This window comes from Osmia lignaria, chromosome 13 (genome assembly GCF_051020975.1).
Source record: "Osmia lignaria lignaria isolate PbOS001 chromosome 13, iyOsmLign1, whole genome shotgun sequence".
Classification (NCBI taxonomy): Eukaryota; Metazoa; Arthropoda; class Insecta; order Hymenoptera; family Megachilidae; genus Osmia; species Osmia lignaria.
In genome coordinates, this window is record NC_135044.1 from 3,594,395 (window position 1) to 3,611,112 (window position 16,718).

The following is a 16,718-nucleotide window of genomic DNA, read 5'->3' on the forward strand; positions in this document are numbered from 1 at the left end:
TGTGTGCTTCAATTAAATATTAATTACATGAAATTTCAATTCTGTTGGCCAATTTTAGCGGATGATTTTACAGAAATTAAAAAAAGAAATTTCATGTAATTAATGTTTACTACCAATCATATTGTATCTTATATCGAAATTTCTGCAGTAATGAACAATTTTAAACAAAGAAAAATGAATGTCAGTTTCTAAGTAAAGGAACAGCAGCGAAAAAGAGGCGTGATGTTTGCTGGCGATACAGGCTAATTGAAAGTGTCAGTGTACAGATAAGGGTGTTGCATCGTGGAGAGTGTGAAAAGAGACACGGCTCCCCTTTCGAGTTCCTTTCTTCTCGTCGATGACCGATAAAAATCGTGCTCACACCCCACGAACGATGGAGAATGTGTAACGAGGGGGACGATAAAGGAGCGCCGACAGAATGACAGTCGACCGAGTCATTCAGTATCGTGTAGTGAATTTATGATCGAGTTAATAACAGAACAAATAGCTGATTGCTTTCGATAATCTATCCTCCATTCGTTTCACCCTTCTTTCTTCCCCATTGATTGAATCTTTTTTGAATTTGTTCACCAATCTTTAATTATTCTCTACAGTACAGAAAATTATTTCTCTTGTATAAAAGAAAAATGATTTTTCCTCTTTGTTTCTCATTATCCCTTCAAGATAGGATAGATTGCACTTTTCTTCTGCTGCAGATGAATATATTTGAAAACTTTCCGGAAATTCGACGGCAGCGAGCATAACAGTCGCTTCTTTATGGAACCTGAAATTCACCGAGGTGTTACCACCAACACATAGCCCTCTTGTCTCGTTTTATACCTCCTCTTTATCGTCTTATCACCGAAGACGTCTTTAGCCATGGTTCTATTCCCCCTTGCTTCTTCCAGCAAGACATCGCCTCGACTGATAACATTTATTTCAAGAAATAAGGCCCTCCTCGTTCTTTACTCGTACAACGAGCGAACAAAGCGAGAAAATATTTCTGTATTCCGAGGTGGAGGTGAGAAAGCAATGGTGTATTAATCATTAGTGTCAACAATGTTGGGAGAAATTCCATAAGATTTCTGTTACAGTTAAATGAAAGTTATTTTATTCTAAAATTATAATTAATTTTTTAACATCTTCCTATTGATTTCTTTTTTAATATTATCTGATAGAAAATTGGAAACTTAAATTTGAAAATTAATCCACTTGTTAATAAAACAAATTAATCGATCCAATCTATCACCAATTAACCTCGTTAACACAATTCACAGAAAAAAGGACATTAACAATTCTCATTTTCAAATCCTCGAGTCCACAATCATCCCCTCAGCCAATCGGATCAGTCCGACCACGAGGTACCTATTCTACTTACCTCTTCTCCTGAAAGCGATCCTCATCCGTCATTGTCTTCCCGAGGCATCAATGTCGACCGGATGCAGGCTGACCATCGGCTTCGAGGGAAAAGGTGAGAAAAGCAACGGTAGTACGATAATCTGCGTAACAGACACACAACCGGTGGTTCGACTCTGTCGAACAAGCTAGTCTCGAAAGGGAGAAGAGGAAGATAAACGGTAGCGAGAAAGAAGGAACAACCTCCACCTGTTGAACGCGGTTCTGTCCTCGGTCCGCCATGTCGACGAAGGAGCCAATCGTGGGTGTCCATTAGCCGTGGACGATGGTGGGAGAGAAGGAAGATCCCTGGTTGGCCGATCCTTGTTTCCCCGCGTCCCACGGGACTCCCGGCTACTTCACGGCTCTCCGATTCCTCCCTGGCTCATCCCAGAGCCCGACGTCACAGAGGTCCTGACGGATCCTTGCCAGTACTCGTCACGGACGGTATCAATCACACTGCTTGCTGCGATCGGTTCCGCGTCGGTTGCGTGCATGACCTGTTGATGATTCGACAATGAGCCCGTGTGCGGTTGATTAAAGAATGTATCCTTGACGTGGAAAGTTTTCGGACACGCGGTAACGGGACGCAGGGTGTGTGAACCACCGGATGGTTAACGAAGAAACACGGTACAGAAAGAAGAAGTGTTTGTGTCGGAAATTGAGAACGAAGAAAAATGAGCATAGTGAAAGAAAAAATTATTCTATCCATGATACAATGTGATAGAAAGATTGTATTAAATAATTAAGGTAGAAGTTGATGGTTGTAATTGATTGAAAGGATCGCGAGGACAGAACGGTCGAGATGTCGTCGAAAACTCTTCATAACGAACATATTAAGAGACCTATGAACGCGTTCATGGTTTGGTCACGAGGACAGCGACGGAAAATGGCCCAGGAGAATCCCAAGATGCACAATTCGGAGATTTCGAAGAGGCTCGGAGCTGAATGGAAGCTGCTCAGCGAGAGCGAGAAGCGGCCTTTCATCGATGAAGCTAAAAGACTTAGGTGAGTGTCGAGATTTACTACAATTCTGTGTTAATTACAAGGTTCGTCATATTTTATGCACCACGGTAAGCCTTTATAGAATTTCGAAAATAGAGAAAAAGGGAAGTAGGATTAACGAAAGTTCCCTCGGTATCGTTTCAAATCGATGCCCAGAATTTTTCTTTACCTCGCTAATTGCTCTTTAGTTCACGAGTGGTCGAACGAAATTATCGCATCGAGGCGTATCTGCAATAACCGAAAGGGGGGGAATGAAAAACGAGAAGGGGAGAGCTCGTACTTCATAATACGGTACATTGTTGCTAAAGCTAAGGGCGTGCTGCCCTAAGCCAAGGGGTGGAATAGGGTGAACGAAGTGGTATTTACGAAGGTGGAGGGGGACAGGCCCTTTATTACCGACCCTGAATATTTAATCATTGTTATGAGTTTATTTAGCGATGAACAGGTCGAAGAGATTTCACGAATGAACGGCATCGTTTCTCTTTAGATTTTATATTTCCAATTATCGATATTATAGGGGGAAGTTAATTTGGCAAAAATCGATGGAAGATTTTGAAGTTAAAAATATTGAATACCTAAAATTTTGTATAATACTTGAAACCGTATTTTTGCGGTGAATTTAGATAACGAGAGGCAGTGAAGGGAAAAAGAAAAGCAAAGATAAAGGGTAATAAAAGGGAAATAAAATGGAGAATAGCGAACACAGAGAGACGAGGATTAATTTAAAAGCGCCACGACAGAATCCACTTCTATCACGGTTTTTCTAAAGCAAAAATTGCCGGGATAGGCAATTGATAGGAGATGGCTGGGGTTGAATATAAACTCAGGGAATCACCCGGCATGGCGATAGGGCTCGTAAAATAAATAATGGAATAATAAAGTCGTTTCTTCTAAAGCGCGTCACCGTCGATTCCCTTTCAATTGCCAAGTGTACGTTTTCACTCGGTTTTGAAAAAAAAAACCGACTACAGTGACAAAATAAAAAATCACTCCGGTTATAGCGACGAAATGTAACATCAAATCCGATTTTCCATCGATAACTGCGATAGAATCGACAAAAAAAAGAACAGGTATTGTAAAATTTCTTCCCTCAATACGTTTTCACCTAGCGCAATTTTGTTGTATTCTTGTTGAATGAACAATTGAACCAGTATTGCATTCAAAGGGACAAATTTTAAACTTTTCATTAAAAAGAAGAACAAGATACAAATTTTCATAACAGTTATATCTAATAAAATGTGCTCAATATATTTAAAATAATGTTGCAAAATTATTATAAGTCCTATAATTATGTAAAATTCAATAAGTCCTTCAGAAAATGTAAAAATTAAAAAGTTGATTTTTTCCAAGTTCTATATTAAAATTTTCCCTTTGAAAGCTGAAGCCTATCTTCGTATTTCAATAACAACGTGTAATAATTAAAAACGAAGTACCATTTTGTACATCCTTCTTGACGATCAAATAATTTTCAACTAATTCGAAGACGTCGATATTGACTTCATTCTATAAAAGATTTCAGCCAAACCAAGAGAAAAGGGGTGTCGATCCGCGTAGGGTGGAGGAAAATTTTGGCCAAAGTGTGGCCGACGAATCCGCTTTTCTGGCGGATGGCAGCGTCGGTGACGACTTTGGTAACGGCAGGGCGCCGTGACGACGAGGGGGGGGTTGCGGCGAACGGCGATAAAATAAAGAGGAGAGGGCCCGATAAAAGTCGTTTCGTTCCGTTAGAACCACACCACCGGTAGGAACGGGTTCCCCTGGAGCCGTGCCGTCACTGGCCCGACGTAATCTGTCCGTTCGTTCACGGCGACTCACAATGTGGCCCCCGAGATAACAAATAAAGCCCCATTGTCGCAATTGTGTGGATTTAAAAGGATTTGCGCGGCTCCTCTGCCGACCCCTACCCCTCTTCTGCCGCGTCCTTCTTGCTCACCCTCTTTCGTTCGTTGGCTGTGCCGTTGCCACTGCTGCTGTCTGTCCGACCATTCCCTCCTCCAGCCCTCTTTTCCACGACTTCCTGGTCCCTCGTTCTTGTTCCCGTCGCGAGGAAACCGGCAAGGAAAATCGGCGGAACGAAAATGGTCTCGCGGGGGTGGTGACCACTTTGCGGATTGATAGGTTCGTCCTGGACACGGTTGGCGAGCATTTCATGGGGAGGCAGGATTAACGTAACTACTATTCAATGTTTCGGGGTTGTTTTACGAAGGGTTAATTTTATTACAAGACTGCTTCTTGATTTGGTAGCAAAGTTAAGTAGTGGTAAGTAAGTAATCTCAATATTCCCCACATTATCATCTGCCCAAAACGGTATAATGATTAAATAATCCTTGGTAACCATCGACAATAGTTATCATTCGGTAGATTCGATGACAGGTACCGCGAAAGGTGAGCATCCTGCAAACTCCGTCGATCATTGCCAGGACAATCACGTTTATGACGAATCGTTACACTAATGACAATCGCGTAGCCAGCATCGGACAATCGTGACTAATTGTTATTGTTTCTTGTTGCGGTTGCCGCGAGCGCAACTACCGCGCGGCTTATGTCCACCGATATGATATAACGCGTTGTTTATCGCGCCGTTGGAAACGATGTGGTCGCTATGGTAGTGGTGGTGGTGGTTGTGTCGGTTGTGGTGGTGGAGGGTTCCCAGCGAATTGTAAAGATTACGCCCGATGTTTATGCATTTATGCTGAATTATTGTCGGCGGGGCTTTACCGATGTTTATGCTGATTTACGCTTTGTGCTATCTGCCGGGACACATTGTCCCGGAATTATTATTCCGCTGCGTCACTCTCGCCACGAGAAACCGAAATTTCGGATTTCGTTCGCGAGTTGGAAAATTCACGTCACCCCTTACCACCCCCCTTCACTGGCTACCCCTGTGGGGGTGTTTCGTGTTATTCCACGGTACGATTCGAAGAAACGTTTTATTCTTTACAATATTTCGTTATTCCTAATAACATATGTGATGGATTTTTATGAAAATTCAGATTCATTTTTTAATTACGAAATAGATAAATGGTTATTTCTGTCGCAGAGTGTATGAATTTAAGCAGCCGGCGTTGTACGCGCGCGTTTCCAAGAGAATTCCCCGCGAAAAAGACGAGCTCTCGGCCGTGAAACACCTATCTCGTTCGCTTTCTTTTATCTACACGAGGCGAAGCATAAATAAGGACTGCGTTTGTGCGCCTCTTGGGTACATAATGGAGTATTATGTGATGGAGATACCGCGGGGTTCTGACTCTTCCCCTCTCGTCCCTCTTTCAGCAGCCCTGCTGCGCCTCCAACCAGGGTGTGTGTACAAGATATTTACTACAAATACCCATGGTGGGCCGTATCGTGTCCTAGCACCACGATAATACGTCCCTTTGTACGGATAACGGTGTCGAGAGCAAAGTTTACCGAATTCTAGACTGTCTCGTGCGATTCTTCGCGGGATAACGAATGACACCTCTGACTATTGAACGTAGATACCGAAGAAATCATTGTCTAAAGGCTTTGCAAGGACGATTACGAAAAATGTCACCAAAGAAAATCATTCGAACACGTGCTAACATTTTCGGAAACATTTCTGTTTCAGAGCCCTCCACATGAAGGAGCATCCCGACTACAAGTACCGTCCCCGCAGGAAGCCGAAATCGTTGGTGAAGAAGGAAAACAAGTTTGGCTTCTCGATATCACCACTGATGTCCTCAGGTGAAACCCTAGGCAATATATCGAGAGGTCTGCTACCCCCTCTAGCGCCTCCGTCCCATCACACCCTGATGAGCCACGAGGACCTCAAGATTCCACGATTCTTCCCGCCCTTTCCTTATCCTCTTTACCCCATTCAGCATAAACTCGGAGAGGAATTCAATGGCGGGAAATTGGCGGCAGATTTAGCCTTCCAAGCTCTATACGGAGGCAGCACCTTCTATTCCGGTCATCAGACGATGACCTGGCCGGGATTGTCAACAGCCACCTGTCTGCAGCCGAACTGCGGTTGCCCCAGTCCCTCGAAAGACCCAAAAAGGCCTTACGTCCCTACTAAATTAGAAGAGAGATCCTTTCCTAGTCCAGGGAAACCAGAAGACGATGGGTTCCCGTCAGATCGTGATTCCAGCAGGGAGGAATCACGGTACAGAAAGCTGGAGGATGATGCGTTCTCGACATCGGTGGACAGACATCAGGAAGACAGATCCCAGGATCGTTTCTCTTCGTCTTCTTCTTCCTCGCCGATTGATCAGACGGAAAAAATGTCCAATACTGTCCCGACGACAACGCCGACCGCTAAAGTCGAGAGTCCATTTTCCGTTCAAAATTTAACGTCATCCAGCTCGAATTTAGGTGCTCATCACGGTCATGTCATATGAAGGCCGCTTCCGGTTCTCCCGGACCTAAACTTCCGGGGGAACCTGGTACCAGCCGGATGGCCCAGCACCGATTGGTGGAGGGTCCCACCGATGCTGTCGCCGATTCCTCAGGCAACCGTCACGAATCTGAGCGCAACAGCGAAGGAGGATGAGATCCAGTTTCAAGTGGATCAACAGAGGACCTCGGTGATGGCTAGATCGAGGAACGTTCACATCGCCAATGTACAGTGATCCTTCGCGGAGATCGAAAGGTATTCTGTTGGAGATCGCGTGTGATTAGGTTCCACTCATGTGACTCAATTTAGACAGTGTATATGGTTAGAGTCTTTCAAACTCGATGGAAGACTATACCGATCCTGCCACAGTCCACGGACTAGATACCGGGCTGTTTGAAACTTGTTGCATTTTGTGATCATTTCGACAGCCCATCTTTGGCGCCAGTGTTTTTATTGCAATTGTATGATGTACAGGGTGGATCAAAGTTAACGGTCCACCCTGTGGGTGTTGAGATTTCGTGAGGCTCGAGAATGTTTTTGAACGAATCATCGAAATAGCTCGATGGAACTGTTCTTTGGACGAAAAAGAGTCGACGTTTCGTTATGCGGGGCCGACGTTGGATAGGAAAGCCGAATCGATAACTCGCCACGGCCGAAATCCCACAAAGAGAGAGAGACACGAAACGGTTCTTTCTGGCAAAGCTTGTGTGCAGGGACTCGCGGAAGAGTCCAATTTTGATGAGATAACCAACCCTCTCGTGGCACATATTACCGTACACGCGAGCCAAAGCGGAACGGGAGAACAGAAAGAGCCGCTGGTTCATGGGATAGAGAAAGAAGGGGCGGGAGGGGGGAGAAAAAAGAAAAAAAGGCTCTTCTAGCAGAAAGGCAAATCTCTTCTTTGGGACTCGGCCATGCGAAATAAGCCAAACGTTTCTGAATGCTAACGTAGATGCGACACAGCGGACCTGTACACACGTTATACACCACCCCTCTCGCGAGATGATTTTATTGCGTCGCGGTGGACAGCGTCGCGCATCGATACTGCAACCACTCGATATTTTTCATTTCTTTCGGTTACGCTGTTGTAATTGCTGTCAAAGGAAGATTGTGACGGTGAGTGAGTTGATAGAAAAAATATATCTTTCAGGGAGTTCTGGTTGAAATTTGAAAAATTTGTGATATAGCGTATCTACTTAAGTTTCTATTAAGTTATTTTTCTTAGAAAAATGTAAATAACGTGGAAATTTTTGTTGTCTTTCTATAATGTTGTAAATTTTACTACCTTTCTTACGGGGCTGTTTCATTTTTTCAGATTACCTTTTCATTACAGAAAAATTCTAATCTTTAATTTTATACAAAAGCTATCGAATGAAATGAATAGAAAAATTCGTCATCGTTCGAAATTTGTTACTACAGCCAGGAATAATAGAGCGATCGATTCGCTGAAATTGTTTGCAGATACGGTATTCTGTTGCGAATCGTTGAATTCGTTACGAACAAGCAGCGACCAGCGGTTGTAGCTGATTTTTCAACGTTTCCTAGGTATATTTTGAAAATTTCACACGCTTGTTTTGATCCCGGCTCGCGCCACCCCTGTCGCGCGTATTTTTCGGCTGAAAAATCGAAAAGCCAGAACGGATGGTCATTTCCGTGGACACATTCCCTATAGAAAATGTATACTGTAAATGATAACGATCGTAGGAAATCGGCGTATCGCGTGGACCGGTTGCAGGATTATTAAGAAACATTGAACTGTACTGTAACGCGTATCTAAAGAATAGAAACATATCCTTCCACGTATTCAAATAAATTCCCCTCGTACCCTTTGTTTTCGAAACGGAGAAGAGGAGAACAGTAGCGATCGTATAATCCGTTGGATTTTTTATTAACACTAGAATAACCAACACCAAATGTTATTTACTTTTTAATTACAAATAAATTGAAAAAATATGACTAAACGAAGAGTAATTTAACGAAAGCACCTAAATAGTCTCTGTAACTTAAAATAAAAAACTTTTAGGTGGTTGGTTATTCTATTGTTGAATTTCGAAACGTGGCTACGTTAATCTCCTGATGCGACACCCACGTAATTATTGTTAATTAACTGCTGTAACATAACGCGACGTTTGTAAATAAATTGAATCTTAATCGAATAACGAACACAGGTGCCTGCCCCGTGATTCCTCGCCTCGTAGTGAACCGTGTAGGTATCATTTAATTTCATATCATTTAATTATCATTGTATCTATTGTAAAATAATTCCAATGCATGTTTCCTTGAAAAGCAGGTCCCTCAAAAGATACCTCTATGAATTTGTAGAACTAATCGAAGGGTAAGCGAAGGAATCGTCGACGGAGAAAATCTGAGGAACGAGGAGGAGGAACCTCCACGCCTTTCCTCTCGACCCTCGAACCACCCCTCCATAGCGTCGTGTTTTATTTCTGATAGCGACGCCTCCGTTGCCGCCGCGAGGACATTATCGCCACCGCGAAGGACCCTTTCTTCCCCCATAAAGGCAATCACGCTTTCTTCGTGGCGAGATAACAGCAGAATGGAAAGCCAGAGACGTCTCCGTGAACAGCAGCGTATTCCAAGACGATTCTATAATTCTCTGCTCGTTCTAGAGAACGAGCCAGCGATTCTTTTCACCCCTTTCTCTTCCATGAAATTATTTTATTTTAAATTTTCAGACCCGAGTAGAATGATTCTTTTTTTAAGCTGTACACGGTCGAGGCGTTTATGATATAGAAGAAAGCACGAGGAACGAGCGGAACTTCAAAGAACCAACGTAGACTGGAAATGCGTGGTAGGTGTTCCGATTCGAAAGTGATTACATTTGACTTGGATTCGTGCCTCCTTACAGCAAAGGCAGCCACTGCCGCTACAGAGCCTCGCCAACGAGGACATTCTTCCTCGACAATACCTCCCACAATCGAGCGAGCTGCGCTTCCGCGAATACTAATGGAGAACGCCTAGACTCCTTTGGCCAGCCAACAGTCGACACCCCTTCCATCCTTTCTACAACCCCTATAAAACGTCTCCTACCGAGACATCCCTCGCGTTTCTATCAGAAAATTCCTAGCCGATAGATTTTTCCAGGTAAAACTACGCTGGCTTCCGTCTCTCCGCCACTTTTTCAATGAGACATTTGAGAAATCGGAACGAATCGTTGGAAAAAAATAGGAGACAGTATAGGTAACCGACGAAACAAGGATATCAAGAATTTTTCGAGAAAGTCGGCGACGCACGACACTTTGATTATGACTTGAAAATTCGAGTATTCGAATACCAGTGGAAATACGGAAGTATAGTCATTATATGTATAATTTTGAGACACATTCAGTAAGATTGATAGTATAGCACAGAAACGGTAACCAGGAATACCAATCGATGTGAGAAGCAATAGAAGCGACTGGAAAGTGCCAATAATCCACGATAAGTATTTGACAAATATACAAATTCAATCAGATTCCTCGGTTATTATCGTTTCTTCTATGATCCATTTTTGCAAACATTTTTGGAACGATTGAAATTTTTATTACTCGATATTCTATCTTAAATATTGAAACTGTTCTTCCTTAGATCAAAAATGAAAATAGAAGGATTTTTTTTTTGGAATACAAACTCTGTCATGAAATCAAGTGTCGAACAATCAATAACGTAACAATGTAGAGATTTAAAAATCTTTTGGAATCGTGGCTCGATGTAAGGATATAGGGGTAGGGAAGTCGAGTAGGACGTTTCTCGCGAGTGCAAATTATTTTTCACGTGGCAACCATCCCCCGATAGAGGCTCAGGAATCCATGCACCAATGGATATGCAACGGAGGCAAAACATAATGCAACGTTCGCTTCTCTCTTCTCTCCGCTCTTCTATTTCCCGAGCCAACAAAGGAAGGATTTGTCGCGAAGCGAAGCTCTGCCGCCGACAAAACCTTACTCTCCCTCCAACCCCTCTTCACCTGTCTATTCGTACGCTTTGTAAAGCTTTTAGCCCATTACGAGAGCGTACGCGTTCGGCTCGTCGATTGATGTAATGCTATTCTTGCTCGCGAGCATATTTATGCTTATGCATATTCCTTCGACGCCACTGAATCGTACGTGCACGATTAATACTCCGTATACTGTCATGAGGGTGCGATACAAGTATTCTTTTTTGATCGTGATAAATGTTTACAGTATACACGGTGGATCGTTTAAAATGGATTAACAGTTTGGCGAAACAAGCAGTTGGGAATCTTAAGTACCGTGCGTCGCCGACTCTCCGGACGCATAGTGCAAGGGAATATACACAGCGATCTCAAAAGTTATTTCCTCCCCGAAATCAATTACTGTTTCAAGCGAAGCAGTGAAGGAAAATTTTTCCAAGCTCGGGAAAAAGAAATGAAATAAAACCAAAAAAAATTCGAAAGGAAATAAAATCAATTTTGTGTCCCAGTAGAGGAGAAGACGAGAGAAGAAACAGAGTTAGAGTAGCCGATATCCGACATCGTGGAACCGGAAGGAAGTGACCCGGAGAGGAGAGGATCCAGGAAAAGCGAAGAGGCTTGAGAAAGAATGTATGTACGCCTGCATCGAGGCACTTTCGAAATATCAATTTGAAACAGCCACGGCTATAGGTATGCGTCATACTTTCCACCGGCCATTATGGCCGGCTTTCCATTTTTATTTATATTTACAGCACCTGCCAGCCCCCCTAACAGCCGCGATTTTAGATCCGTCGCTGCCGGGTCAACCGTGGAAACGAGACAGAGGGGAAGAACCGTCGTCGATTCTCTGCCACGATATTTTACGACATTTTGTTTCCAATCCGCGGGAAAAGGTGTCGGGGCATCACCGGGCCTTATTCGACATTTATGACCTTAAATCGTGACGAAGTGTCCCTAGAATAGACCTTTTTATTTTCCGCTTGCTCGATCGATTCCCCTGTCTCGTTCGTTATTACACCTTCTTAAGTCCATTAAAATAAATTACGTTATTTTTCGAGAAATAACCGAATTTCATCGGAATGAAATAAAAAGAAAAGAAACTAAAATGTATACCAACAGCATTCAAGAAACTTCGCATCGTTTCTCCTCAATTTATTGACTTCACTTCCCAAGATCTGGCGACCCTCGTGGGCGTTCATCTTGACCGGAAGTTCGCCGGGCGGCGACCGTTGCTCGCTTTCGGTTTTTCAATTTCGCATAATGTCTGGCATGGTCTATCGGCGTGTTGGAAAAACGTAGCCGTGATAAGATAACCGTGGCCAATACCAGGGGAATTTACGTTGGGCATAAGTTTGCCTTATATATGAGCGTCCACGGGAAATGCGACGATCCTATCGGTCGCGGCCGGGTCATGGAGATCCGTCGGTGAAATGTTGCCCGGCTAGTATTTTACTAGTTCTCGGGTAGCTGACGTGTTCGAAAAGCGAGCTAGTGTCGCGAACGAATGAAGATAAACTGGACCCGGTACCATGTCTCGAAGAAGACTCTAAAAGGTTTTCATCTATTACCAGGGAGATTGTTCGTGATTCGGACAGCTTCTTGTGCCAACATTTCCTGACAGTAATATAGAATATGGAATATCAAAAATCTTAAGTCAAGGTCTTTGAAAATTTTTGAATTTTAAAAATCTGGAATTTTTGAATGGTACAATTTTCGAGTCCACCCTGCCTCCTACCTAGTTATATCCATGCTCAAAATGATCATTACCTCTCCTAACAATGAACATTTAAAATGACTCCAAACCACGACTCTCGTTTTCAGCGAACTTTGAACGGGAATCGCAAAGAAGACAAGGCGATTGTTGGCAACGTGGACGTGATACCTCGGCATTAAACCGACGGGGATCCCGAAAACCCTTGGATTGTCTGCGGCACGGCCTGAAATAACAATAACCCCATTCAGCGTGGTGGCATTTGACAGTGGGGTCGGAAACAATGAAACAATCAACCTGCACCGCCGCCTCTCTTCGGGCTATGGAAGTGGCGAGAAGAGGCCGGAAGTCAACAGTACCGGACAATACCGGGCGGCGTCTGACTACCATTCCTAATTAGCCAAGTTCACCAACTCCAGCCGGACTTGAACACCCTTAAATGCATAATTATCGCTGATACCTATACCGCCTACCATTTCCACTATTATTCGACCACATTCGGCTCGTCAATATCCTAATTACCCAGTTTACAAACAGACAGAGGTTATTAAATTCCTAGCATAAATAAATAATTTTCGACTCCCAAAAGATCCAAGCACTTTCTTGCTTAGGTGTAAACGTGTGATACGAAACCTCTGAAGCTATTTGTAAAATGATTAACATAAAAGAAAGGCTGTTTCCATCTCGCTGTTGGAATTCATTGAATCAAATTCGCAAAATGATCCAACAAACGAGCGAGGAGAAAGAAAAGGACGCGTGAAGGATTGATCGAGCGACGGTGACGCTATTAACGAACTTCTCACCAGCCCCTTCTTTCCTTTTTTCCTCGGTTGCATCCCTCCAGCGTTTCGCTGCATTTTATTATTCGTATAATCGGATCTGGGACGGCGATAGCGCCGGTGATTTCGGGTTTGTCTACGGTAACACAGTTGTCGGCCCGACAATGCCACCCCTGAATGCCTCATTGTCTGCCAGGACCGACGCCCACTCAAAACTTCCACTCGCGCCATCGCCGCCCGTCATTTTCCGCAATCAAACGATTCGTGCTTTGAGCTACCTACCCCTCTACTGTCTGCAAAACCACTTATATATAATTGCGAATCGACGCAATTAAAAAATGTCTTCTTAAACCGAAAAATCTGCCCTTCGTTTCTGAGAATGCAGATTTAAACGTCTGGTTCAATTCTCGTTCATATAAAACTACGGCGTTTGCATTCGATAAAGAAAATGAAATTTTATGATCTATGAATCATGACGAGACAAAGATTTGAGATTTCAACCGAGCAACGAGTAATTTCGGGCAACAGTAACGCGGTGCAACAACAGGCTTCTATTAAACAAGGGCGAAAGAGGAAGCCGCGGATAAAGTGATTCGCGGCAATTAATCTGCCTGTAAATGATAGCGTTTTCATTTTCTCTGATACCCTCCTCCGTCGCGGTTTACGGAGAATAATAATCTATCTTAAATAACCTGCGGGGTTCAAGCGACGCTGAAGGAGCCCAGGCTTCGCTGCAAGATGCTTCAGCTGAAGTAAATGGCGAAAGCTAAAGTAATCTCGGCCAAGAATTCAATTACTAGGGGGTTGTGGTGAACGTGGACCGAGATTTAAATACAGAAATTATGTTCCCGGTCGTTGATGTTGATTAGAGCGTTCTGTGCGAGAATTATTTTCATACAGATCAATTTTGTTCATCCAATTACAATAGAATCCAATGTGCGATGTAATGTATTTCGATTCTAATTACAAAAACTCCCGAAAAAGTCAGCCTGGTTGAGAAGCATAAATCAAACGAAAGCCACCCCTTTCGTGGATCGATTAGAAGACAAACGTCCCGCGAAAACAAGCCACGAGAATCGTGTTGCTGGCCTCTCGATCCTCGATCGTTGATGCAGAGGGGTGCCAGGGAATAGGATAGGAGCGAACCGTGAAGAGGCCGTTATTGTGGGCGCTGGCGCGCGTCATTTGATCGCTCACAGTGGAAGCCAAGGCTTCTCTCTCCCTCTCTCTGTGCACAATTTCCCTTCTGCCGAAACTAGCGATGGATATTCGAAACACTCCTCAGCAAATTTTCGAGTAAGTCAAGTTGGAATCGCTTTGAGACTTAAAAGTCTTGAGGGAGTTGGAAGGGTTGAAAACCCTTTAATAGTATTAAAAATCCTTGAAGTTTGAAAATTCTTCGAATCCCTTCGAAGTACTTACGAAATTTCTATATACCTTTGTAAATCTTTGCCAGTAAACATTGTAAGAAAATTGAATAATCCAATCGAATACAATATTTATATTCGAAGCGATTCGAAACGCTTCATAGCCCATCGCTACTTGTCACTCGATTCAACCCCTCTCAGCCCCTCTAGTTTCAACCGAACGGCCGTCCACGTCCCGCACCCTCTGCACCCGTGGAAGTTGCGCAAGCCAGCCCGCAGGAAGGGTAGGTGGGCCAGCTAGAGGGTGGAATTTAGCCCGCAGGCCGGCCAACCTAATGGAAACAAGAAATTGCGGCAAACAGCGTTACCCACGCCTCGGCACCCCGTAAATATCACGGCCGAGAGAGACATCCTGACCGAAACCGACTCCCATCACTGCCTTCTGTCCTTCTCAAAAGGATCCTATGGTACGTTTGACCTCCAGCCTGGCTGAAAAAGGGTGACTACCACCCAACGTCTCTCAGACGATCTTTCTACTCGCTTCTTTAACTTCTTTCGATTTGCATATTAAATAGGGTTAAGAAAAATAATTGATAAATGAACGATGCTTCTATAGAAATTGTTGAAATATTTTTCTTGTAAAATTTTTCTTTTCCAGATATCTATTGGTAATTCTACGAGTCTGTTTAATAATTGCAATATCGACTGCTTAGACAATGTATCAAGGCTGTAACAATAGAGACGGAAACGGACGCCGGTGTAATGCAACTTCCGGACATTGGACGTGTTCGAGTGGTCAGCAGTAGTTGACAGTAAAAGCGCATTGGCCACCGTCTATTTATCTGGCTATCTGATAATCGAGTTATCGCTGCTTTCTTTTCATTCCATTCAATCGACAGACGAGTGATATCGTCGACACTTCCGAGGGATCGGTTACATTTCGAGTGCAATTTATTAGAGAAACTCTTCGAAACATATCGATACTCTGACGATTCTGCTCTTAACGGGAACCTTCGTGTTTGCGGAGGACGTTTGTTCTACAAGCACGACTTTAAGCCATGTCCATACGATTTTTCTTCTGCAATGTTCGTGACATTGAAATGATCGTAAAGCCGCGAGTTTATTTCTTTTTTATAAACTATCATACTCTAATGATCGATTAAGAAAAATATGGTTCTTTATTTCATTTCTCATGCAGATATAAAATTGAAGTAGAAACTAATCACGATTAGACAAATTAATTCATCATTATCGTTAAACTCTTCAAGTGAAAGAAAAGGATGAAAATAATAGAACGAATGCCATGTCGTAGAAAAAGATGAAAGCATCACAGAAGGGAGACGTTGAATGTTCGGAGTTTTCAATCTGCCATTCTATCATTGACAATTTCGCGCAAATGGGATCGCGGTGCAAGGGCGTTGAGGCGTGCTCTCGGCGCACATTGGCGTTAAATAAGAGTAACCCAGGCCAGCGCGACGCCGCGGCATAATTGCCTGTGAAATCACTAGATGGATTTTGCCTCCTTGTTCTGCATTTTCATCCTATATTTTTGCAACACCCTGTCGTTCCCAGCTTCCAGCTATCCAGCTCGCGTAATTCACGGGATCGAATCGCGGTCACCAAATTGTTTCTCGCGTCAACGAATATCATTCTCGCCTCTGCTTCCGATGAATCTGTGACGGGAAATTTCAATCTCCTCTGCTTGGATTACTGTAATTTCCAAATTTTCGTCACGAAAATCTCGAAGAACGTCGAAACGTCGAATTAACAATTATAAGAAATAAAGCTACGTTTCGTTTTGTTTCAGTACGAATGGAGACGATTCGAGACTGGAAACAGGGAAAATCTTTCCTCCTTTTCTCTTGCTATCACCCATATAGTGGTGACCAGAGGAATGCATTTCCACGATTTGGTAATCGCCTTACCGTGCCACCGACCGACGTTACTGCCTTATCTTGTAGCAACCGTGAGATAGAGGGAAAAGGGTAGAAGGAAAGAGCACTGAGAAAGTTTTTTTAGTTGAATATTTTATTGATCATTGTTTTAATACATCTTCAGGTACATATTGTAATTCGTGGTGTTAGACGCGAAGAACAAAAGCGTGGCCGATCAATGGAGCAGAAGAAGTAGAGGAAGAAAGGCGAAAACGAGAATGCGAGCCGCAGTAACAGTCGCGGGTCTGTTTAGCATAAAAATGGCC

The 16,718-nt window shown here is 43.4% G+C and overlaps 1 protein-coding gene and 1 long non-coding RNA gene across 2 annotated transcripts; one reads left to right on the top strand and one right to left on the bottom strand.

Moving 5' to 3' along the window:
- Nucleotides 1–421: 421 nt before the first annotated feature.
- Nucleotides 422–1,497, bottom strand: LOC143306008 (uncharacterized). Its single transcript, XR_013063265.1, has 3 exons — nucleotides 1,358–1,497; nucleotides 820–903; nucleotides 422–763 (listed from the first exon to the last, which is right to left on the bottom strand). It is a non-coding gene; the product is annotated as an uncharacterized LOC143306008 (long non-coding RNA).
- Nucleotides 1,487–8,852, top strand: LOC117601997 (uncharacterized). The gene is made up of 2 exons (XM_034319400.2): nucleotides 1,487–2,382; nucleotides 5,963–8,852. Exons 1-2 carry the CDS (start codon nucleotides 2,180–2,182, stop codon nucleotides 6,732–6,734), a joined length of 975 nt encoding a protein of 324 aa, XP_034175291.1. The 5' UTR covers nucleotides 1,487–2,179; the 3' UTR covers nucleotides 6,735–8,852.
- The last annotated feature ends 7,866 nt before the right edge of the window (nucleotides 8,853–16,718 follow it).

Bases quoted from the DNA above. Each gene is read 5' to 3' on its own strand.
- LOC117601997 (XM_034319400.2), top strand. From the start codon at position 2,180: ATGTCGTCGAAAACTCTTCATAACGAACATATTAAGAGACCTATGAAC. The intron at 2,383-5,962 runs GTGAGTGTCGAG...TTTCTGTTTCAG, and splicing joins GATGAAGCTAAAAGACTTAG to AGCCCTCCACATGAAGGAGC.